General features: G+C 44.2%; 1 protein-coding gene across 3 annotated transcripts in view; it reads left to right on the plus strand.

Annotated features, from left to right (window-relative positions):
• Positions 1-19,790, plus strand: part of ME2 (malic enzyme 2) — a 123,408-nt gene extending 103,618 nt beyond the window's left edge. For all 3 annotated transcript variants that reach the window (XM_069219360.1, XM_069219286.1, XM_069219309.1), the window contains exons 14-16: positions 5,854-5,924; positions 7,263-7,361; positions 19,331-19,790. In XM_069219360.1, the coding sequence (XP_069075461.1) occupies positions 5,854-5,924; positions 7,263-7,361; positions 19,331-19,495 (335 nt within the window). In that variant the 3' untranslated portion in view covers positions 19,496-19,790. The remainder of the gene's footprint in view (positions 1-5,853; positions 5,925-7,262; positions 7,362-19,330) is intronic.
• Positions 19,791-23,842: the final 4,052 nt, after the last annotated feature.

The raw sequence follows: 23,842 nt of genomic DNA on the forward strand, positions 1-23,842 counted from the left end.
CGCATTTGACAACCGCTGATGGGAGTCCAAAATGACTTGGGAGGTCCGTTTTACCTATGCAGACCTTACAAGGGTCACTACAGAAGGCGTCATGCCTTTCTACTATAGGATGCCCGAGAGTTGGCAGGTTACCACTAATTGTAATTGATCCGATTATATGGAGGGGTCCACCACTCCACCCCAAGGACAGTCCTGCTGGCTGTCTGGTTTTGGTTGGGTATTTGGGCGACAGATGCTTCCGGGGTGGGAGTATGGGAAGGAGGGTGGTTGGGGGGAGGGGTTTTTGAAGTTAGCCTAGATAGGAAGAAGTTGGTTAGCTTCCTTATTATCTCACTGTTATGTTTGGAATGGTCATCCCTGGGTCCACAGCCTGACACTCAGCCCTATGCAACACCTATGCAATTCACGCCTGGCACTCATTAACTCAGGTTCTTTCCTGGAACGTAAATGGCCTGTTGGATAAGATTAAGAGGTCAGCAGTATTTAACACTCTCCGCAGATACTCCCCCTTAGTGGTCCTTTTGCAGGAAACCCACCTCCTTGGGACTAGGTGCCCCATGCTAATACGGGGAGGGTATGACAGAGTATACCACGCAGGCTTCTCCAGGGGCTCTAGAGGGGTAGCCATTTTACTTCACCGCTCTCTGCCTGTGGTGATCACAGCCACGCAGGCCGACCCACAGGGCAGATTCGTAGTGGCCACGGGGACTCTTCATGGAACTCCGATAAATTTTATATCTGCGTATGCCCCCCCCGACGAGACTTGATGCCTTCTTGCACTCGCTTCGCCGAGTGGTTGTGGGACTGCCCCAGGGGACTACCCTGCTGGGAGGGGACTTCAACGCGGTTCTCGATCCGGATTTGGATGTATCCGGCAAGATCACGGCCAGTAGATTAGCCAGGGCTTCGGCTCTTACTAGCTGGACCGAGAGCCTTGGCCTTTGCGAGGTATGGAGAACTTGGCACCCTAGGGATCGCCGGTACACCCACACGTCGGCCGCCCACCGGACGCAATCCAGAATTGATCTGGTATTCATGTCTGCTCTGGACCTCTCGAGTGTCACAGGGGCAGAGATACTCCCCCGGGGAGTCTAGGACCACGCACCAGTGCGGGTCCGACTGGGTGGAGCGGATCCCTCTAGAAGCCCGGTATGGCGCCTAAACGCATGGTATTTACAAGACAAAGACTATACCCAAGAGATCAGAAATCAACTAACTCAATACTTCGATCTGAATCTGGGGTCGGTCCGCTCCCCGGGAACATTATGGGCCGCCTGTAAGGCTACCCTCAGAGGGCATGCCAAGTACCTTCTCCGTACCCGCGAGCGGGACAGGAACTCCCAGATCTCTGACCTGGAGGCCAGGGCCCTGAGACTGGAACGCCAACAAACGACTTCTTCGTCTGCCACTGCCCTGAGACAGCTGACTATGGTTAGAGAAGAAATTAAACACATAATGCTAGATTCGGCCAGGTGCATTTGGAGAGCTTCAGTAGCCCGTATATATGGCTGGGGGGACAAAAATGGGAAGCTCCTACATTGGCTGGCCGCGCGTCCTCTGGCCAGCAGGGTTATACCTGAGATTTTAGAGCCCTCGGGCTCCCTCTCCAGGACACCAGCTGAAATCGCACAAAGTTTTGCTTCCTACTATGCCCACCTCTATGCAATGCACCCCCGCCCCGCCATTGAGAAAGAGACTCCCCTCCTGAATGAGATCACTCTCCCCAGGATCTCCCTGGAGGCAAGAGACAGGCTGGAAGAAACTATTAGCCTTGCAGAGATCACCAGTGCAATTTCCAACCTGGCATCGGGCAAGACCCCAGGCCCTGACGGACTCCCGGCAGAGCTATATAGCAAATGCAGTGATATACTGGGTCCCCACTTACTCAACATGTATGGGGAAGCCGAGAAACTAGGCCGATTTCCCACCGAGATTGACCAAGCGACCATAGTAGTGATCCCCAAAACCCAACCCCCATCGCGACATTGTTCGGCATACCGACCCATCTCCCTTCTAAACATTGAGATCAAAGTGCTTTCCTCGACCCTGGCCTCTAGACTGAAAGAGATAATGCCTACACTAGTGCACCCTGACCAGTGTGGCTTTATGCCCACTCGTAGTACTAGGCACTGCATTAGGCGGTTGCATCTGGCTCTGGCACATCGCAATACTCTGTCGCACGCACACTTGGCATTACTCTTACTGGACTTTGAAAAAGCCTTTGACACAGTGGATTGGTCCTACCTTGAACTGGTCCTGCAGAAAAATGGGCTCGGTCCCAGATTCCGAGGCCTAGTGAGACTCCTGTACTCCAAACCGACAGCTCGAGTCCGGGTGAATGGAGTGGTCTCTGACCCGTTTCCTATTGACCGCGGAACCCGGGAGGGTTGCCCGCTATCCCCGTTGCTCTTCGCATTAATGATAGAGCCTCTTGCGATACTGCTGCGAGGAGATCCCCTGATCGAGGGCTGGTCCTGGCCTGCCTGTGCAGAAGACCGTGTGGCGCTATACGCAGACGATGTCCTCCTATATATATCCAACCCGGCTAAAAGTGGCCCCCGCGTGCTAGAGATCCTGGGCCTTTTCGCGGAAGCCTCGGGGCTGCTCCTGAACCCCGCCAAGTCCCTATTGGTCCCCCTACACCGCTCCGGGGATTGTGTGGACTGGCAGCGAAATATTCCAGTATGAAGAAACAGCTTCAAATACCTGGGAATATATATTTCACTTCTCCCTGAGTTGACATGGGAACTTAACATTACACCGTTAACCAGAAAAATCAGAAGTGATCTCCTACACTGGAGGACACTCCCCCTTAACCTGCTCGGTAGAATCACGCTCTACAAGATGATGATCCTTCCTAGGCTCCTCTACCTCCTGCAAAATTTTCCCCATCCCATCCCTAGGAAATGGTTTGGGGAAATGGACTCATTGGTGCGCCAATTTATATGGAGCGGAGCCCACCCACGGTTAGCGCTCAAAACCTGCCAGAGGGATGTATATGATGGAGGTTTGGGCATGTCCAATATCCACTCCTACCACCTCGCGACACAAGTACTTGTGATTAATGACTGGATGGGGGGGGGTGGACAGACCCGGCATACCGACTGGAGCTCCAAACGATGGGTTACCCACGGATTTTGGACACCCTCTATGGAGGTCCGATCTCTCGAGACGTCCCAGATGTGACCAGGGTGGTTCTACAGGGATGGCGGACGGCTCAAAAATCGACGGGGTGGTGGGGACGACTTACCCAACAGACCCCACTGTGGCATGGGAGGCAATTGGTGGAGGTGGCGGGCCTGGAGGGGTTTCGGAACTGGGTTAACATAGGCATCTCCACACTAGGCGATGTCTGGAACGGGTCACACATACGGTCCTTTGAAGATCTCCAGAAAAACTTTTCATTAAATAAGACACAGTTCCACAGATACCTCCAGCTCCGACATGCCTTATCAGTACACATCCGAGTGGGAGAAACCATACCTGAATGCAGCCTCATGGAGGCCAAGGCATTGATGGGGAGCCTAGGTAGGGGAGGTGTTTCCCAGATATATCGCACCCTGGTCTCCGGCACCTCGGGCTCCCTGGGGGTATTTCGCCAGAGATGGGAGGGGTGGGTGGGCCCCATGGAAGAGATGAAATGGGGTGAGGCGCTAATGGCCCCGTGTGCCGTGCCGATCGCCACCCGTTTCAGATTGATACAAACTTACTTTTTGCACACAGCATACCTCACACCCGACAAACTACACAGAGCGGGCCTCCGCCCCAACGCGGAGTGCCCCCGCTGCAGAAACCTTACAGCTGACTTCTTCCACATGGTGTGGACCTGCCCGGCCATGGTAGCCTATTGGGGAGCGGTCCTGGGGGAGATTTCTGAGGTGTTGCAGGAGAATATAGAGAGAGAGCCTCTACCCCTCCTCCTTGGGATCATGGGTGACATCGAGCTAAGGAGACCAGATCGAATTTTCCTCGGGGTGGCGTGCTTAGTGGCTAAGAGGGATATAGTGGCAAACTGGAAGGCCAAGAATGCCCCATCATTGGCTAAATGGAGACAGGGAGTGGATTGGTGTGCGCAGAGTGAAAAACTTGTATATGAGGCTAGAGGATGTCCGAATAAATATAATAGGATATGGGGGAAATGGGAGGCCGCACTAGGCTCCTGAATAACATGTTATCTCTAATACAAGTGCTATCTGGGATCACAGGTTCGACCAATGTTGGATGCCCGTTGGCATCGTGTTATGACGTTTGTATCATGGTTTTTCTTTCTTTTGCAAAAATCAATAAAAAATTATTTATAAAAAAAAAAGAATCCGTTTGTACCTTTAACAGGTTATGCGATGAGGATTACTCTTTCTCAACCAAAGAATGGAGATCAATGTAAAGAGAGGAACGCTAATACCATTACACTGGGTCGCTCTCTAGCCGCATGTGCATGCTGTGGCGTCTTCCTAAGATCTACAGTCATGGTTGAGAAAGAGTAATCCTCATACATTTTCAAAATTTCATAAAGATTCATCCAACGGGACCAAAGTTATTAGCAAAACAAAAAACGCTTTTTCTATAGAAACTAGGTCTGAACTATAACTACCTTGTGCCGATTGCCACTATATATATATATATCTATATATATATATATATATATCCATAATCATGTGCCATACACAAGGCCAGAAGCATAAAAGAACGTCACATCACTCTACATATTCCTTAACAGCAAATTGTCTTCATTAATAAGCATAATGATGTCTCTGTCAATACTTAACACTTGACTCCTACCAAAAGATTATTGCAGATTCTGTACAACCACTTCTGACTTATGCTACTCTGCCAATAAACTTCTATCTAGCCTGCAACAGTCTTTTGCTAACGTCTAACACAAACAAGCAGTGCCAACCAGCTTATGAAGTTTACATGTGTTTACCTACAACTTTAGGAAATGTAGGTACCTCTAAACATTTTCTGCTGGAACTGGCTTAATATCTTTGAGTTTCTAGTTTCTTGACACAAATGTCATATATTTCATATACTGCTCATAACTAGTTTGGAACGTAATTGATTGGGTACGAAAACTTGCACGTTCTTCGGTATAAAAGAGGCTTCATTTTAGTTTCTTCATGAAGTCTGACTCGCTATGGCACACTATGGTAGACCAGCAATGTTTTAAATTGATACTTTCTAGTTTGTAATATAAAGTATAGGTGTATTAAATTAATTGATAATTGCGCTCCCCAAAAAGATGGGCCAGGTTTGTCTGGTTAATGCCTGCTAAATAATCCTTCTCATAGGGATGCAAAATATCTTGTTTCCGTGTCCCACTCTGTCTCCCAACAAACTATCTACCCTTCCACTTAGTTTTCTAACTCCTGCTAAGTGTGTTTTGCTGGCCTGTAATGCAGAAAGAAGGGATTTACCAGAAATGACTGCTTTAGAGCCCAGGACCGAAGCCGAAGGTAGCACAGAAAGAAGTGGGATGGGTTAGACTGAGCATGTGAAGTCAGGCTGGATGCAGATTTAGAAGATGATTGATAGGTAATGACTAGTGTAATGTGGATAGTGAAGACGAGCTACTACCATAACCAGACATGCAAGGGTGCTATTAGCTTTATTACCCTACTGGTACATGTATTATCAGCTTTTTATTTCACCTTATCATGTACTGTCAGATTCAGCTTTGACTCATGTTTTGGGAGTGGGCAATTAACATTCAGTAATGCTAGCACCAGCAGTCCATGGTGGTTGATTTATGTGTTCCCGAAGTCCTTGCTTAAGTTGTGTTGACTTTATATATAGCAGATCAGTGAAAGAGTGACGTTTAAGACATTATGTAACACAAAACTTTGTTCATTGCAGGTGTGGCTCTAGCAGTAATACTTAGTGGTGTGAGGCACATCAGTGACCAGGTGTTTCTAGAAGCTGCAAAGGTGGGTGTTGAAGATCAATGAATTATGTATTTTAATAACTGTCAGTCTTAAAAAGATCTCTTTACTTTAAGTATATCCAAGCTTTGGGGAATTATTTTTCCAAAGAGCAAACATATTTGGCCTATTGAAGAATAAAGAAAATGGTTGTTTTAAGCATATGGCATTTATGTTATTTATTGTACTTCTGCTTGTGAGTATGATGCTAGTATCGGCATGCATGCTGAACAATCTTCAAGGTTCAAGCACATTAGGGAGGAAACACTGGCCTTCCTGTACCATGGGTTTCTTGTAGTCCTCTGAAGGGGCCCTACCCCTAGACAATTGGACACAATGATGGATAGAGTGGATAAAGTAGATGTGTATAAGAGAGGCAGAAGAAGGAAAGAGGACAATAGTCAAATATAGAAGAAGAAAGAACTTGGGTGGGTTGGTTAAAGTGAGTGGAAAATATTGAGCAGAGAGAAATAGAATGGTACATATTAGGCTGAGGATACGTACTGTCAGGACACCTTTGTAGTACAGCAACATGCGGCCAACAAGGAAACTAACGTACACAGAGTTTTAGGGATGTATTTTCCCTACATATCTTTGCAAGTCAGAAACCATGAGCTTTAACATTTGAAAACCCAAGCTCCAGCCAATATGCAAATGGCTCAACACAGTAACTATCCTGACTTTGCCATTCTGGAAATCGGACCGGATGAGAAAATCCAAAATATGTATTCTGTTCCTTTTTGTTAAAAGAGAAGTAATCTGAGAAAAGTCTCTGACTTCAGTACTCCAATGGAAAACTCTTGATGATTGCTAGTATAAAGAGACTCCAACTTCTATATAGGTCCTTTTTGAAGGAGAGGAGAAACATATTAACTATAGGTAGCTGAGCTTTCTAAACTAAACTGCCAGTAGGCTGTAAATTAAAGCTACCTATTGAAATAGCTGGATGGCTGAAAAGCTGTCTCCTATGTTGGAAGTAATATCTGACCCTCAAACCACTATATTTGCACTGTGCTATGTAGAGCAATCTGCATCAGGATTCTTTATCAGACACTTGGTGCATTAGTTTTATGTGATCTAGGGTTTTTGTGCTTATCCATTATCCACAAATGCTGATAATTTGACATGGTTGAGTATCCTTTTTTAGTAAAGGTCTGTGTAATCAGCCAGTTTATAGTCACTGTGCAATGCATTCTTACACCTGCTTCTCAGCCCATTTTCTGTCTCTGAACTTAAATTAAACCAGGAGCTCTATTCTCTGTAGATCATTGCATGATCTGCTGTTGTACATTTACTCATATCTGAAAATTGCAGTTTTTTTATAAAAGCCTTTCTTTCATGTAGTCCTTGACAGAGCAGTTAACCAATGAAGAATTAGCTCAAGGTCGGCTTTATCCACCATTGTCCAATATCAGAGAAGTCTCTCTCTGCATTGCTGTGAAAGTAAGTAAATACTATAGAATCTTTGCCCATAAAAGTTGCCTGTTATTAAGTGTAATGATATGGTACAGAATTCACATTGTTATCTTTATAATATGTAGTTGGATAGGTGTGTAAAGGGAGTAACTGTCTGTTTTAAACACATAGTCTGAGGTTTGTGAATCTGTAACTGTGGTCAAAAGTATTAACCTCTAAACGTCTTCACATCCACACTTCCACTCCTCTCCCCCATACTACGTTTACGTTCGACAGTTTAAAACGGTGATAGTTATTTTAAACATCTATGTAGCACATTGCAGTCTACACAACATGCAGGTGTTGGCTAGAATGCTACACCTTAAAGAAATATCTGTCGTGAAGTTACTTAATTAAAGCCTAGAGTTTAATGTGGGCATTTGCCAAGAAAGCCACAAACCGTTGGGTAGATTTAAGGAATTAAACTTGGTAGAGGACTTTTATGGATTGACATCTGATCTTTCAAGAGACAATCCTGAGATGTCAGACACCTTAATTGGCAAGTAGGTGTTTCAAATGCATAATATTACTCGTTTAGATCTTTTGGACACCAGTACAAGATGGATGCAGGCGTTTGGTATAAGCCATAATATAAAAAAGAAATTATCTATCTTCAGTGTAGTGAAGCAAAACATAGAACTTGGTCTTCTGAAGGATCTTGGATAGATATTCTATCCAGTTAAACTTGATCCATTGTTGGGTTGCTTGACATGCATTCATTAAGTTTTCAGAAAGCACTATGTTCACAGCATGTGTTCACATCCTAGGTAATGTCCTGCAATTCACTGGTGGGTTCCAAATACTATAAGTTGTTTACTTCAAGAATTTTAAGAACAACTCGTGCTCACATAGTCGAAACCCACAATGCTTTAGGATACAGACTTTATCTTATTTACCTTGTTTTTTTACTGCATTGGGTACTGAGCTAAAGATAGGGGCTTTGGCATCCAAACTGCATTGTGTCTGAAAAAGCTGAAGTGAAGCACTACAAAAAAGAAGTGACTATGGAATAACATGGATGACTACTACAGTGCAAAGGTCACAGAAACATTAATCTGATACAGCAATTGACTTCAAATGCTGTACACTTGTGTTTCAGGCTGAATGAGAATGACTTCTTGAAGTGGAGGGGGGATAGAAAAGATACCATAGTGATTTTGATGTTAAGACTGTCAGCATTTCAAGTGTAAACAGACTATCCATAACTGTAGTGATTGTATATGGGCTTACGACACCACCATGGAGTCGAAGGTTCAAGGCAAAATAGCCTTGTGGACGTTTGAGGACATTGATGCCAACACTGACACCTATGGCTCTTCAGGGGTAACAAACCCAAAGTAAGAAACCCATCACCATCTAGTCAGGATTTAAGACCAACACACATTTCATCGATCCAAACACAGGCAATTCTGTAATTGGGCCTCAGAAGGACATGCTTAGGCCCACACACATGCCTAAATCAAACCAGCATTCAGTACAAAATGTAACATTTTCAGATAAGATTGATAATAAAGATAAAATTGCTTTTGAAGAGGATATTTCGCCCAAAATAAAAAAAAAATCATATTTCTAAGTGTATTAAAGCCACTGAACCAGGAAAGGCCTCCAGTTCAGGCAACACCTGCACCATAGGACATAATTCCATATTCACCATCTAAGCCACCACCTCACGCAGACACAAATGAAGAGGAGGCTCAGTGCCACTGATGTGAAGAACTTGTGTCACGGAACTCCGAGGAGCTCCTCAGCTTTCACTGCTGTTTAATAGGAGGAAATGAAAGAGCTCCTCCAAGACCCTCCTGAAAATATCTTAAGGGGGATAAGAAACGGTAGCAGATGGAAAGAGCATATCCAGCATAGGCATACACTGCTTTGTTTAGTAGCTGCAGACTCAGCATGCCACCAGATCAACACCACCTTTTAAGCCTGGCTTTCCACGGTATCCTTTTGTCCTCCCCAAGTGTCAATGAGGCCCTTGAAGAAATAAAAAAGGACACTGACACAGACAAATCTATGGGTGTCTTTCAACATAAATGGCTATCACAATATCAACAAAAAACAAAGCATGTCATAACTACAAGCAAGGCTCTCTACCACATCATCTTCAAGTGAAACAACAACAAACACCAAAAAACTGTCCTTTTGTAGGGGAGGATTTCAGGGTCATAATAGAGACACTTCAGAAGCTTGTATCCACAGGAGGTTTCTGATGCATACAAACAATGACTCTGTGTGCATTCCGCCTGTTCAAAAGATATCTGTTAGGGGAAGCCTAAGGGGTTATCCTCACGAATGGTGAAGAGTAACAATGGGCACATGGCTACTGCCCATGGTGCTGTACATTTACTATTTGAGGTTCACACACCTACCACCAAATGTACTACCATCGAAGCACAAAATCAGTAGTGAACATTTACCATTCTTGCTGGAAGTGATTTACTCACTGTTGACTAAGTTGTCAATAAGTGAAAAACCACTGCATCATAGAGGTATTTCAAGTACTTCCTCTTCCCATAGAAGGACAGTACACTGCTCCCTATCTTAGATCTTTTAATCTGGAATACCTTCAAGCAAACCATACATTACAAAACAACAGCTTTAACGGAAATGGCCCCGCTCTTAGAAGAAGGTGACTTCTTAGCAGCACTCAACCTCAGGGATGCTTACTTTCACATCTTGGTTCTAACACCATAAGTTCCTTTACTTTATGGCAGGTTCAATGCATAATCAATTCACTGTTTCCCCTTGTAGCATAACTTCTGCATCAAAGGGGTTTACAAAGTGTCTTTCAGTGGTGGTGGCTCACCTCTATTCCCAGGGAATTCATGTTCCCCATTCACTAGATTATTGGTTGGCAATACCTGTCTCATACACAAGCAACATCACCCCAATTTATTCAGTTAGGGTTCCCTATCAATATAAAATTAATCCATCTGCAACCATAGAAAAAATAAATTATCTGTGTCCAAAACATTAATTCTCACTTGGCTGAATTAATTCCAACCTTGGAGAGAGTATAGCATTTCAGACGATTTTACAGACAACACAATCTCTTACCGTAAGAATGGTGGTGATGTTGTTGGGTATGATAGCATCATGCATAGTTAGTTCTCAATATACTTCTGCAGATGCATACATTCCAGGAGTGTTGCTCAGCACACTGGGTGCAGGCATCTGGGGATTGGGAAGAGGTAATGTAGTCACCTCAAAGCAGGTACAAAATTATGAGGTTGAATACACCTAATCACCCAGCAGAGCGACACTTTGTAGCTCCCCAGCCAAATCGAAAATTATAGACATCTCTCTTCAGCGATCGAGAGCACATATGTCCCATTTCACAGACCAAGGGAAATAGAGCAGTGTAGAACAACTTCATATCAATGTGTTTAAGTTAAAGGATTTTTCTAGTGCTAAAGGCATTCCAGATACACTTGTGTGCAAAAAGGTATTAATATTCAACAAGACAACCATGTATAATGCTCTGAAACAGAGAGGACACATTCCTTACATCTTTCTCAGATTGCACATGAAATGTGGCACTTAACTCTCACGTACAACATTTATCTCCTGGCAAAGCACCTTCCAAGGGCAGCCGATAACTCTGCAGAGCTCGTCATCAGTCACAATCACAGCACGAAAGAGTTAGAACTGAATCCCAAGCTTCTTTGCTTGTACCTCCAAAGGTGGAGCACACCAGCTCCAGATCTGTTTGCTACAGTCAAAAACCAACAATGCCCATGATGCACATCCAGGTTTCCACACCCCCAATCAAGTCAGCTGGTCAATGGTAGTACTGTAGATGACTTACTGGTGAACCTCCTTAACTAATGTATGCCTACAGGAGTCGCCAACGCTGTACCAGGCCACAAAGCCATAGTCAGTCCGAATTTGGTTAGACAGGGAAAACAGTGAAAGTAGGATTTCCTTTCTCACCAGTTTTTGCATGTGTACCATTAATGAGTAGGGATCCTAGTATACCCCCCATGAATGCCTTAGACCCATTTCCAGGCACACAATTGGGCAGAGACATGTAAATAAAGGGATTTAGGGGGCATTGTACCCAAATCATTCTGAACGGATCTTTGTAATCATAACTGGGGTACTGATCAATAAAGGGAATTTCTCAGGTATACCCTGAGGTATTTTATCACTGTCTGGATCCCCTTCCTACGTACATACATATTCCTGCATACATTTTACCAAGAACTATCTTACAGAAGAGGTTGAGTCGACCCTTCTCCTAACATCTTACGAGGTTAGGGGTGAGGTTACAGATGATGAAGAACTCCAGATAATGTGGGTGAGGCTTCCTTGTTGAGAAACAACTGGTTTCCCTTTTATTTTCTAGGGTTCAGATAGGATAGGACAGTAAATTCCTCCTCTTTAGCTGTACATCATATCCATTGTGTTCAGTGTGTTCCCCACCCCTAATCTCAAATGAATGCTCTCTCAATGACTGGCTAGGGATATTTGCATATGCTATTTCACCTCTTCCGCTGATCCCAGGAGTGGTAGAAAAATATGCCAAGCACTCCATATGATGTTAATCTTAGTTGCACCAACATGGGTCAAGTAGATATGTACTCCCAGTTGCTCAATATGATGCTAGATCCACACTGTAAGATCAAACACTTGGGCCAGTTTGCAGACACTGATAAACAGCCAAATTGATCATCCCAGTACGCAGTCACTTAATATAGGAAGTTGTTCCTGATATCAGAGAATTTGATTTATTTAACCTAGCTTAAGAGTTTGAGTATTCTCAAGAAAGCACGATGCCCCACAACATAGGTGTGCTATGTTGCAAAGTTGAAGAACTTTGTTCATTGTTGTGAGTGAATAACTGTTCTACTGGGTGTAACACCATCATACATGGTGTGAAACCTTTATTTCCTTAAGGGAGGCCTTGCAAATGATACTATTAAAGTGCATTTGTCTGTATCATCAGCCTATTTATATAACAGGTAATACATTTCCGATTGGAAAACCCTGACAGTTAAGCCTTCATGGCTATGTATAATGAAGGGCTACCCCGCCTAGAGTATTCAGTGTGCCTGCATGAAACCTCAAAATTGTCCTAACAAAACTTATAGGACTGTCTCTTGAACCACTTCCCTCCTAAGTACTACAGGCCTTAACATAGAAAATTGTATTTCTGGTAGCGTCGCCTCCTTGCAAGAGTTATCAAATTCTGAGCACTTTCAGTGAAGAGCCTTTCATTCAAGTCAGCAAAAAAAAGTAGTATTGTATACACATACCCAATTCCTTCCAAATTTTGTCAACTTTTCATCTCAAACAGTTGAACTCCCAACATTCTTTCAAAATCCTTCAGCAAGGTTAGAACGGGCACTGCATTCACTAGCACTTGTGTACTCCGTAGACTAATCCAAGCCTTTACGCAAACCAAAATAGTTAATTGTCTAACTGACCCCCACAGACAACTTAGGAAACATGTTTCTAAATGGGTGTAGGCAGATGGATTGTGTAACATAGTCAGATTTGCAAATACATGACCAACCGACATCCCACTAGCACATTACGTGCATAAAAAAGTGGCCATTGTGGCTTTCCTTGGCTGCATCCCACTTGTAGATATTTTTCAAGGCAGCAAAATGGTCATCTGCTCAATAATTCACAAAAGATCACAGTGAGGACATGCATGCCAGATATGTAACTCAAGAGGACCATACAGTTTTAAACATGTTACCTTCTAAACTACCTCTACTTTCCATCCACTTTGTTCTTAGGGTATTGGAAACTGCTTTTTAGTTGGTGCAAAGGTTATGAGCTACGACTGTTTGTGGCATGTCGTGTTGTAGACCAGCACCACCAGCCTCCTCTTCAGATGAAAAATGAGGAGTTGCTAGTTAGCATTATTAAGTATTATATACTTCACACCCCTTTACTAAGTATTATATACTTCACACATACAGCCGTACACACCTATTTGAATGGGGAATAAATACAGTTTAAGTTCGAGCTTGTATGCCAAAGCATTGTGGGTTTTGACTTTGTTATGATCTTCACAACTTGTAATATTCTTGTAATATTCGCCACCCCCATCACTTAGATAGTAGGATAGTGGAAAGCGCAACTTACAACACGACAAGCTATAAATATGTTACAGTAACTTTTTATTTCTTTGATCTGTATGGCTTTTGAACTCCACGGGATGGACTTTCCCCTCGTCCCCTAAGCAGCGGGCGATGTAAAGTCCGCTCTGAGAAATCCAAGAGGCTCCTCCCATTTCTTCATCCTGGTAGCCTTGTGGAAGGATTTCCGCTTGTGAATATCCTGCTACGATTACCCCAGGTGGAGTACTTTTGAGAGAGGTACTCATGGATAAGGAAGCATTTGCCTATTCTGATCTGGTTGGCAATTCATTAGGGAATGTTGCCTTAGCCAACATATCTAGCTGATGCCCAAACAAGCCTAGTTAAGTCAAACTGGTTTGTTAACAGAAAGCAGTACAACTGGTGCAGGTTGGTATGTTATACTTCAGGATGGCATACTATACCACACCGAATGTTGCTTGGAATGGGATAAGGGAACCTAGATTGCCTACTGGTTGGGCACGGTTCAAGCAAGATGGCTTGATGTAGGAAACAGAAACTGCAGAAGTGTTAAATTGTCTTACCAGCAAAATAGTCTGAGATCATTAACAGGACTTCTAGTGTCTAAGAGAAGGTGATTCCAGGCATCAAAAAATAAATAAGAATACTTAAGATTCGAAGAAAAAAAGGTAATACATAATTCATAAATTAAAGTTTACAATATTGAGAAATCACTGATGCATTTGTACCTCAAGGGAGATTGTTTTCATAGTTTTCCACTATATTGGAAAATGGAACAAAATATAGGGCTAGATGTATCAAGCGTTTTTGCATTCGCAAACGGTGCGAATGGCCGTCTGCAAATGCAAAAATGCCTTTCAGTATGTATCAAAGGCATTCGCTGTGCAATTTTAAGGATTTGCTAAAATAGCGATTCCTTAAAATTGCGAGCCCGTTTAGAGAATCGCAAATTGCGATTCTCTAAATAAGAAATCGCAAATATGGAAACCTTATTTGCAATTTCTAAACCACATGTATCAAGCTTGCGAATTAGGCATTAAGGAATCGCTATTACCACCAAGTTGAACTTGGTGGTAAGCATGTGCAAATTTTAAAAATGCATGAAAAATGCATTTTTGAAATTGACATGTATCGTACACATGCCCCTTTGGCATGTGTGCGCCTTACATGTCCTTAAAAAAATTCTTGGGGTGCAGCAGAGGGGGCAAAATCGTTTGTTGATACATCTAGCCCATAGTTCAGTGTCTGTGTTGTTTCCAGCACTGAACCTTTACCTGGCCTATAGTAGCTACCACACTTAATTCAATTCTTTTCAATCGAAAGAGAGCAAAATGAACACTCTTCACATATTCCAGACCACTGTTTTCATCCATTGGGTGCTATTCACATTATAGAATGGGTACTAAAATGTCAGGTTCAGCGCTTTCTCAACGTTTCTGATATTAACCATCTCAACTGTCATCTTAGTGAGGGGACGCCGGCATCCTCATGTAGTTCATTTGATGGTTTGCGGGCTAAATTGAAATTTTGGAGCATGCCTACATCACTCCTAAGTGTACCTCACATCCATCGCCCTAGTGAGTGACGTATTCTTGCAGTTAAGATGCTAAGGCGAGAGGAGTGCCAAGGAAAACATCAGTAATTGGTCAGAATATTATGGCATGATATTTTCTTAGGTAAATTGGCAGGCTTGCTCTCAGACCTGTTGTTAAGATGAAAGGGGTAATCCACTGACATTACCTACTCCTTTTACTCCTTTGACCAGAAACGTTCCAATTGCCTTTGCTGTCACGGCACCACAGTCAACTGACCACCACAATCGACCATTTCACATCCTCTGTATTTTGCACAAGTTGCAGCTCAATTACTCCATAGGCAAATTATTTACATACAATCATCATGTGCGTTTCCCATCAGTCCTGTAGGACTACTGGGAAAAAACAGTAACTGATTCCAAAAGATTCGGGAAAGCAGGCTTGCCAACTCACGTGGGGCCACCAAGTGACACACGGTTTCCTGCCTCATCACAGAGGCGCACAGGGAGAAGTCACTATCACATGGTGAACAGGCAACCCTTGCACCCAATAGGCTCCCAGCTCAGGTGTGAACGCTCTGCACAATGGGGCTGAATTTAAACCCTCCCCAGAACTTTGTTGATTTCCTTCTTGCTCTGTAGGAAAAAAGGTGTTGCTTCTTAGGACCCACTAGCCATGGCCCATCCCTTCGCTAATGCCTTGCCCCTATCTTCATATACAATCGCAACACAGTCAAAATTTTAAGTTTGGCAGGTCTGGGAGGGGCATTGTGAAATGTTTGTAATGTAAGAAGAATGATTGGGTCTCAGCATGTGTAGGAAAGACCTCCCTTTTTGCCCTGGTCACCCCCACACTTTTTGGACAGGTACTGGTGGTTACTAACTCTTGGCTGTGCCCTGGGTACTGCTTACCAGTCCCAGGGCCAGTGCTCTGTGTAAAGTGGATATGCAAATTAGGCTAATTATAATTGGCTAAGTTAACCTACCTATAAGTCCCTAGTATATGGTAGGGCATGTTGGTTTAGGGACCACAGCATAGGTAGTGCACCCATAGGTGTACTGCTGAGGTGCCCAGTGTTATTTTAAAGGCAGGCCTGCCTTGCTGGCTGCTTTTAAATTAATGTTATATGCAAATTCGACTTTGGAATTAAAAGTAGTTCATAAGTCTTAAACTACCTTATTTTTACATATAAGTCACCCCTAAAGTGTGCCCTATGTGCCCCTAGGGCTGGGTGCCATGAAACTATAAGCAGGGACCTTATAAAAGTAGTTCTATAAGCCCTGGTGAGGTAAAAACTGCCAAATTCGTTTTTCCCTCATTGTAGTAAATGGCCTTCATAGGCTAGAATGGGGAGACTTTATTTTAATTTTAAAAGTCCCCTTAAATGACAGATACAAGAGTTTGGTATCAAATGAATTGTTATAATAAATCCCAAACTTCCAGTTGTTGGATTTAATATAACTTGTTCAGGTAAAGAGTTTTAAACTATACCTGAAAAGTTGCCAATTTCAGCCCTGCATTGTGTTTGCTGCTGTGCCCTGTTCGGCCAGCCTCTGGCAGCCTGGCCAGGCTGCCTTGATGAGGTGTGAAGTGGCCTGGCTTCACACAAAGAGATGTGCCTGTGGGAGGGAATCTCCCCTCAGCAGATGGTGAGGCAGGAAGGGGGAGGGCTGCCAAACTGGTCTTCAAAGGCAGAGAAGGATATTTGGAGCAACTCAGCAACACCCCCACATCCTGCAACCCCAGACAACTAGGTGCCCGCTTGATTAGATTAGGAGAGGGCAGGAGAGGGGTATGTTTATGATTTTTAGCCACACCAGTGGGTGGGCTCAGCCAGATGTAACCTCCAAAAATAATTTTCAGCCATGATGGATTTTTAAAGAATGTTGCCTCCTAGGATTGATTTTTGCCACACTTCCCAGGAAGTGGTCATCACAGGGGGAAGGACCCTGCACCTGACTGGAGAATCAGGACCCCCCTGTTTTTCACCCAGGAGCAAGGATAAAACTGGCAGACCTGCACCCACACCTCAGATCCCCATCAGATTCCAACAAGGAAGAACCAAAGGAGAAGAAGGACTGCCCTGCTGGACCCCTGGCCTGCACCTGGAACCTGTACTCAGAAGGACTGCACCAGCTGCACACTTGGGCTTCACCACAAGAAAGACTTTGCCTGGCTTCGACTGGTTCAAGGAGGGACTCCCTGTTTGCTACAGGTGAAAAATTGCTAACCAGAGTCCCCTGCACCAATTCCTGAAGATATTAACCAGCTGACCACTGCCCAGTGGCCAAAAAGGAGTTTGCGCCAGGTGCATTCTGGGAGTTGTAGTCCACACCCCCAAGGATCATCTCAGAGCTTCTGGACCCTTGGGGTGAGCTGTGAACCCCAAATGAACCTTAAAGGAACATCTGGGAGAAGATCCAGAAGTTTGGAGAACTTTTGAAAAAAAGCTCCATAGATGGACCCACCCGCTGCGGCAACTCTAGCCGGCTTGCCTCAACCGCGACCCGGCCTGATTTGCAGGTTCGTCCCGGTGAAGAAAATCTCCAAAAAAGAGACTGAGTCCGAACGTACAAAGTTGACCGGGACCTCCCAGCCAGCGTATCCGAGGAGAGCTCCAAAGACGTCGGATCAAGATCCAGGTTTACCCCGGTCGAAGGATTTTCACCTCGAAAAAATGACTGCTGCAGAAAGTAAAAATCTCCACCGAGGGCTCCCGCAACGCGTATCCAGAGAAGATTTCCAGGAGGTCGGATTGAACTGGCAGGTTCGTCCCGCTGAAGAAAATCATCAGAAAAACGACTAAGTGTGAAGGTAAACTTTTGACCAAGGCCTCCCACGGCCTGTAGCCAAGCCAGGCTCCATCACGGTTGGCCTTAAACTTTGACTTTGCCCCGGTCGAGGTGCAACCATATGACCCGATTGGCGCTTTTTGTTTCTAGGTGCTAAAAAACAATAATTCTTTAAAAATTCATATCTCCGGTTCCCCTTATCTGATTTTATTCGTTTTTGTGTCATTTTAAAGATAAAAATATAGGCCCTCATTATGACCCTGGCAGTGTTGCACCGCCAGGGCCAACGGGGGCGGGAGCACCGCCGACAGGCCGGCGGTGCTCCCTTGGGCATTCTGACCGCGGCGCTTTGGCCGCGGTCAGAAATGGAAAACCGGCGGTCTCCCGCCGGTTTTCCGTTGCCCATTTGAATCCCCCATGGCGGCGCAGCTCGCTGCGCCGCCATGGTGGATTCTGACACCCCCTACCGCCATCCTGTTCCTGGCGGTTCGCCCACCAGGAACAGGATGGCGGTAGGGGGTGTCGCGGGGCCCCTGGGGGCCCCTGCAGTGCCCATGCCAATGGCATGGGCACTGCAGGGGCCCCCGTAAGAGGGCCCCGCTAGTATTTCACTGTCTGCATAGCAGACAGTGAAATACGCGACGGGTGCAGTAGCACCCGTCGCACCTTCCCACTCCGCCGGCTCGATTACGAGCCGGCTTCATGGTGGGAAGGTCGTTTTCCCCTGGGCTGGCGGGCGGCCTTTCGGCGGCCGCCCGTCAGCCCAGGGGAAAAGTCAAAATACCCGCCGCGGTCTTGCGACCGCGGTACGGTATTTTGACGGCGGGACTTTGGCGGGTGGGCCTCCGCCGCCCGCCAAGGTCCGAATGAGGGCCTTAATCTATTGTTATAAATTGGTTTTGGATTTTTAAACTGTTTCCTGTGTTTTATTTAATTACTGTTTTGTGATATTTGAATGCTTTACACTCTGTCTCCTAAGTTAAGCCTTGTCGCTCGTTGCCAAGCTACCAAGGGTTGAGCTGGGTTTAACTAACTGAGACCTAACTGGACCTAAGTGGAGGTTAGTGGCCTATTGCTAAGTGTAAGTACTTACCTGCCCTGACCAATAACCCATTTTCCAATAGCATGTTTTATAGTTTCATAGGAATTTAGCAATCGGTAAAACTAGAGTTGTCCCTGGCAGTCCACATCTGCCATGTCTTGGGAACATGGTGGATGTATGGTCATGGAATGCAGCTAGGCATTAGGGTTGCCAAATCACTATAAGCTTCCAGTTCTGGGCATTTATTTGACTACATATGAAGTTTTGGGACTTCGACTTTTTAGTCTCTTCTGCTGATCCAATTGGACAAAGGCACCAAATAACCAAGGATTTCTTTAAAATAAAAACATTAAGGTCAGGACCAGAGTGTGGCAGCCCACATACATGGAACTGTACCCCATATAACTGATATAAAATGCTCCTAAATTAGTCTTTACTTTGTTACATTCATAGCTATGGCAAATTGCTTAGATGGCTCATTTCATACACTTGTCTTAAATTGTTTTTTTTCCAGGTCATGGAATTTGTGTATGGCAATGGCATGGCATTCCACTACCCAGAACCCCACAACAAGAATGAATACGTGAGATCAAAGGTTTGGCGCACAGAATATGACTCCTTCCTGCCCGACACTTATGACTGGCCTGAATCTGCATCAAAGCCTCACACCATGAAATAACATTCCAGGCTGATTATAGATTTTATCTCCATTAGGGTTTCAATTCCAGCTAAATATACAATTATGTGTATGAGATTTTCAAGCGCTTGTTTTTTTAAAACTTTTTTTTGCGTATTTCTTTATTCTTATGAAGAATTGTTGTAAAAAATGGAAACAGCGGATTGAGTGACAGCATACAGGACAACATTTGTTATTTATCGTGACCTACCAACTGAATTATGGAAAATACTAATTAGAAGATTTGTACAGTTTTATTCTGTGAAACAGCTGAATAAACTATTTGATACTGTAAAAACATTTGTCTGCGTTACTGTGTCTTCATGGACACAATGAGGCCCAGTGGGTAATGTGTCCAGATGTCCAGCATGAGGGGCGCTTGATAGCTGCTTTTTACTGTGTGCGTCTTGGTCTGATTGGCTGAGTGTTCCTGATTTCAAGTGGCATCTGACTTTATGGTGTTCTGGGAACTAGCGTACACCTCTGGCCATGTGTGCTTTGCTAGGGTCAATCTCCTTGGCGATTGTGGTGTTGCTGCGCCTATCTGTTGGATTGATCTCAGTTTTCTGTTTGCACGTTTGTCTGCTGGCTACATGCCACCCCACCTGTGACCTGTCAGTCAGTAACCTCAGGCCTAGGTCTTAGAGCCTCCCTGGCACATATCTCTGAGTCGGGGTTGATGGAGATTTCATGACGGGTGAACTTGATAATAGTGATGCAATTTTGTTTTTCTATATGAATGTATTACTGTGCACATCAACATCAATTTTTTTCAATATTAACAATTCCAGTTTTCCTTTTTTTTCTTAGTGGTCCTCTATAGGCTTTAGGGTCCTCGCATTGCTGTGGTAGATCTTCTCTATCATTTCTTGTGATTAAGATCCCTCCAGCCGTATTTGTCTTGCGTGCCTTTTGATTGCAGATGTTGTTGAAGAAAGCTCTGTGCTTTCATGACAGCCCATAGATAAATGATTAAGTAGATTTATACTAAAGATGGTGCATTGCACCTACCATGTTAAAAGCAGTGCAAAGTTTTTTAATCGCTTCTCAGCTTTCAGATTTTTTTGGACATAGCAGCCAGAGGTCAAAGTCTAGCACAGGATTTATGGTAGCATGATACGAACTTCAGTTTTACACTCTTTTTCGTCATTGTTTCTGGGGGCACAGTGGTTCTTGGCTTCTGGTACCTCGTTTGCTGGTCTCCCACAAGACCTTCCAACTTCAGATAGCAACATTTCTCTCTTTCTCTTCACTTTGGGGGCTGACTGCACAAGTAAAAAACATTACTGTTTAATACTTAGATGCATTTGGACTCAAATACCAGGCCAGTGCCCTAGGTTAGATGATCAGGCGTGTGGTCCTACTCATGATACAGACAGGAAGCAGGCTTACTTGTCCTGGCATTAAGCTCTTAAACAGTAAGTGAGGCTTGCGCGCCCCTGTGTAAGGTGAGATGACCCATAGTTTGGCAGTAAATAGGGGAAACCTTCACCTTTTATAGGAATAATTCAAGCCCTTTAAAATATTGACTGGAACCTTCCCTAAACTTGGCCATTCTCCCACTTTCACTACATGGACAACATTAAAAAAATTATTTGGATTTACATGTTTTTAATAATGGTTTTCCTGTTGGATCAATAGAATGATTAGCACCAAAGTGCCAGAACAGAGTCATGCTCCCAAACAATGAACTGCTTATAATTATTGATGGGTCCAGTAGATGGATCTAGACAGGATGCCTGATATTCTCTAAGCATTAAGCTGTTGACGTTTTTAAATGAGGTGTCAGTATAGCATTGGCTCCCTTAACTAGTCCACCTGCTTTATCAGAGGTCTACTGTGCTCTAGCCTACTTGGTAAGTGCTTGTTTTTCATTTATTTCATATTTCTTCTTGTATTCTGGTGCAACGGTTCCCACTATATTACTGGTTGCGCCCAGGGCTAAGACCATCAATGCTCTTCATACAACCTCCACGGGTTCTGCCTGCAGTCCTCGTCCTGCAGCACCCCATCAATTTATGCATGTTTTGAAATTCTCGTTGAGTTCACCCCTCATGTGTCGCACCCACTGGTGACCAGCGGCCACATATATTTTGTTACCACAACCTCATGAATGCCACATAAGTGCTATTTTGCAACTACATCATCAATTTTCACTGTAATAGTGGCTCTGCAACCAGGCTGTCACACAGCGTTGCACTGTAAATTGTTTAGCGGGGTCTTGTGGCCTGTCAGAGTTTTCATTTGAGTATCTAAAGGTGCCAAAAGCAAAAGGCAGCATGTTCTCAAGTGCACAGTAGGCCTACATCTACCAAGGTATCAGAGGTAATGCATAGGGCTGAACGCACCAAAGGATTGGGATAACACAGGAAAATTCACACAATGTCATCAATACCTCAGCACTCCAGATCCCTGAGCTCTGATTTGCCAATGGACTCAAGATATTTGACCAGTCGAATCTCTGAGGTACCACAGGAGTCATTGGATTCTGGGACCCACTCTATGGAATGGCCCAAACCAGCTACAGAACACACTCAGGAGGGGCTCATGCAGCTTTAACATAAGCACTGATGCAACATATTGATGGACTTACTATTTCCGAAGCCCCCATCCTCCGTGCTGCCCACTCTGACTTCAGAGAAATGGAAACATGGATATTTGCAAAAGAAAGCAAACCATAAGCTTTGAGAAGGGATTCCATATTTCTATGCTGTCATTAAATTTGAAATAATAAGAAGTTTTCTCAGTTGTTGGCTGTAATTCGAATCTACCTGTTTAACAGTCCAGTCCCCAATCATGCTGACTTAGCCACTGGGAAATTTGAAAGGAGATGCTCACCCAGAATAAGGTTAAGTACAAGAGCAATGTATTGGTCCAAATGTGAGCCAATTGTACCTGCCTCAGCCTTCGTGTCTGTGTCCCTGCAACACTGTACCAACCCCCACGGAAACTCAGACCGTCAGAGCTGTAACATTCTGCAACAGAGCATCTGGGAGTAGGGCTGGACAGAGGGAGCATGAAAGAGAAACGTGTCTAAGAACAACTTGCCAAAACACCGTAAATTAATAACCATGCATTATAACCTGGCATAAGAGCTATCTGCCTGGAGTGGTGGTTTGTTTTCAGTTTGTTGCCCCCGAGATGGTATGTCTGTAGTTGGAACTGCTTAGCCAATTGATGATTTCTGCAACTGGGTTTCCAAGCACCGTAGTTCAGTACCTCAGAACACTGCTCTGCAGGACCTCATAATGACTGATGTGCCGAAAGCAGGGATCATGCGTTCTGTGACTCATTATATTTAAAACGCCAGATAGTTTAATCGTTGCAACTACTTAAGTTATTATTTGTTGAAGATTACCATGTGTTCCCGGTGCTGATATAACTATGTTTTTTTTTTTTTTTCACTAGTTTGTTTTGCTATTTTAGGATTATAATTTTTTGGCAACAGAATTAGTGGGATTATTTTCGTTACGGGAAAGAAGAAACGGCCATCAAATTTGACTTCAATTGTGCGTGTTTTTTTATTACAGTTGATAGGTTATTGCCTTATTTTATGATCTGATGTCAATATCCCAATGGCACTATGGGTGACGAGTAGTTGTATAATTGATCAATTTTGAATTATGTTATTTTTTGAGGTTCATTTGTGGGAAATTGATATGATTGAGAATTGTGCATAGTTGCCCTAGTTGTGGTGCCAAGGTGTCAGACTAGGGTTTAGAGCCTGTAATCTCTGGTGATGATGTAATGCTTGTGTGTTTTATGTGTGGGCGGACTGCAGATGCACATTGCTGGCAGTCGTAGTTTTGCAGTTGCTTTCTGGTGTTTGTTGTGTTGCATAGTTGGGCTGGACCACTGTGAATTTGACAGTGATACACAGCCTCCATTTAAATACATTTGTGTATTACTTGAGTCTTTTAGGACTACATGTGTGATCAAGATTTGATAACCACAAGTTGAAGTATCACTTTTGCGAAGTTAAGAAGAGTCTTACGTCTTTAAAAGTCAGCAATTGTCTCTTGTGTGCACAAGTACCTGGTTTGCATCAAAATTACACGCACGGAGACCGCAGAGGAGGCGATGCGTGGAAAACGGAAGGTGTGCATCTGATTTCCTGATGCGGCACAGACGATGCATCGTTTCTTCCCACGCTGCACGGGCTTTGTGTCGATTTCTGGCGCACAGTCTTGGATCCTCACTGTGATGCGGGGTTCTTTTGATGCCCAGGGACAATGCGTGGAAATCCTCGGCGTGCAAGACGAAGCCTCAGGCGCTGTGTCGATCCGGTGGGCAATACGTCGGAGCTTCTGTCGCACAGCAGACACTGTGTCGATTCTTCACTCAGGAAGT

The sequence above is a fragment of the Pleurodeles waltl genome, chromosome 1_1 (genome assembly GCF_031143425.1).
Source record: "Pleurodeles waltl isolate 20211129_DDA chromosome 1_1, aPleWal1.hap1.20221129, whole genome shotgun sequence".
Lineage (NCBI taxonomy): Eukaryota > Metazoa > Chordata > Amphibia > Caudata > Salamandridae > Pleurodeles > Pleurodeles waltl.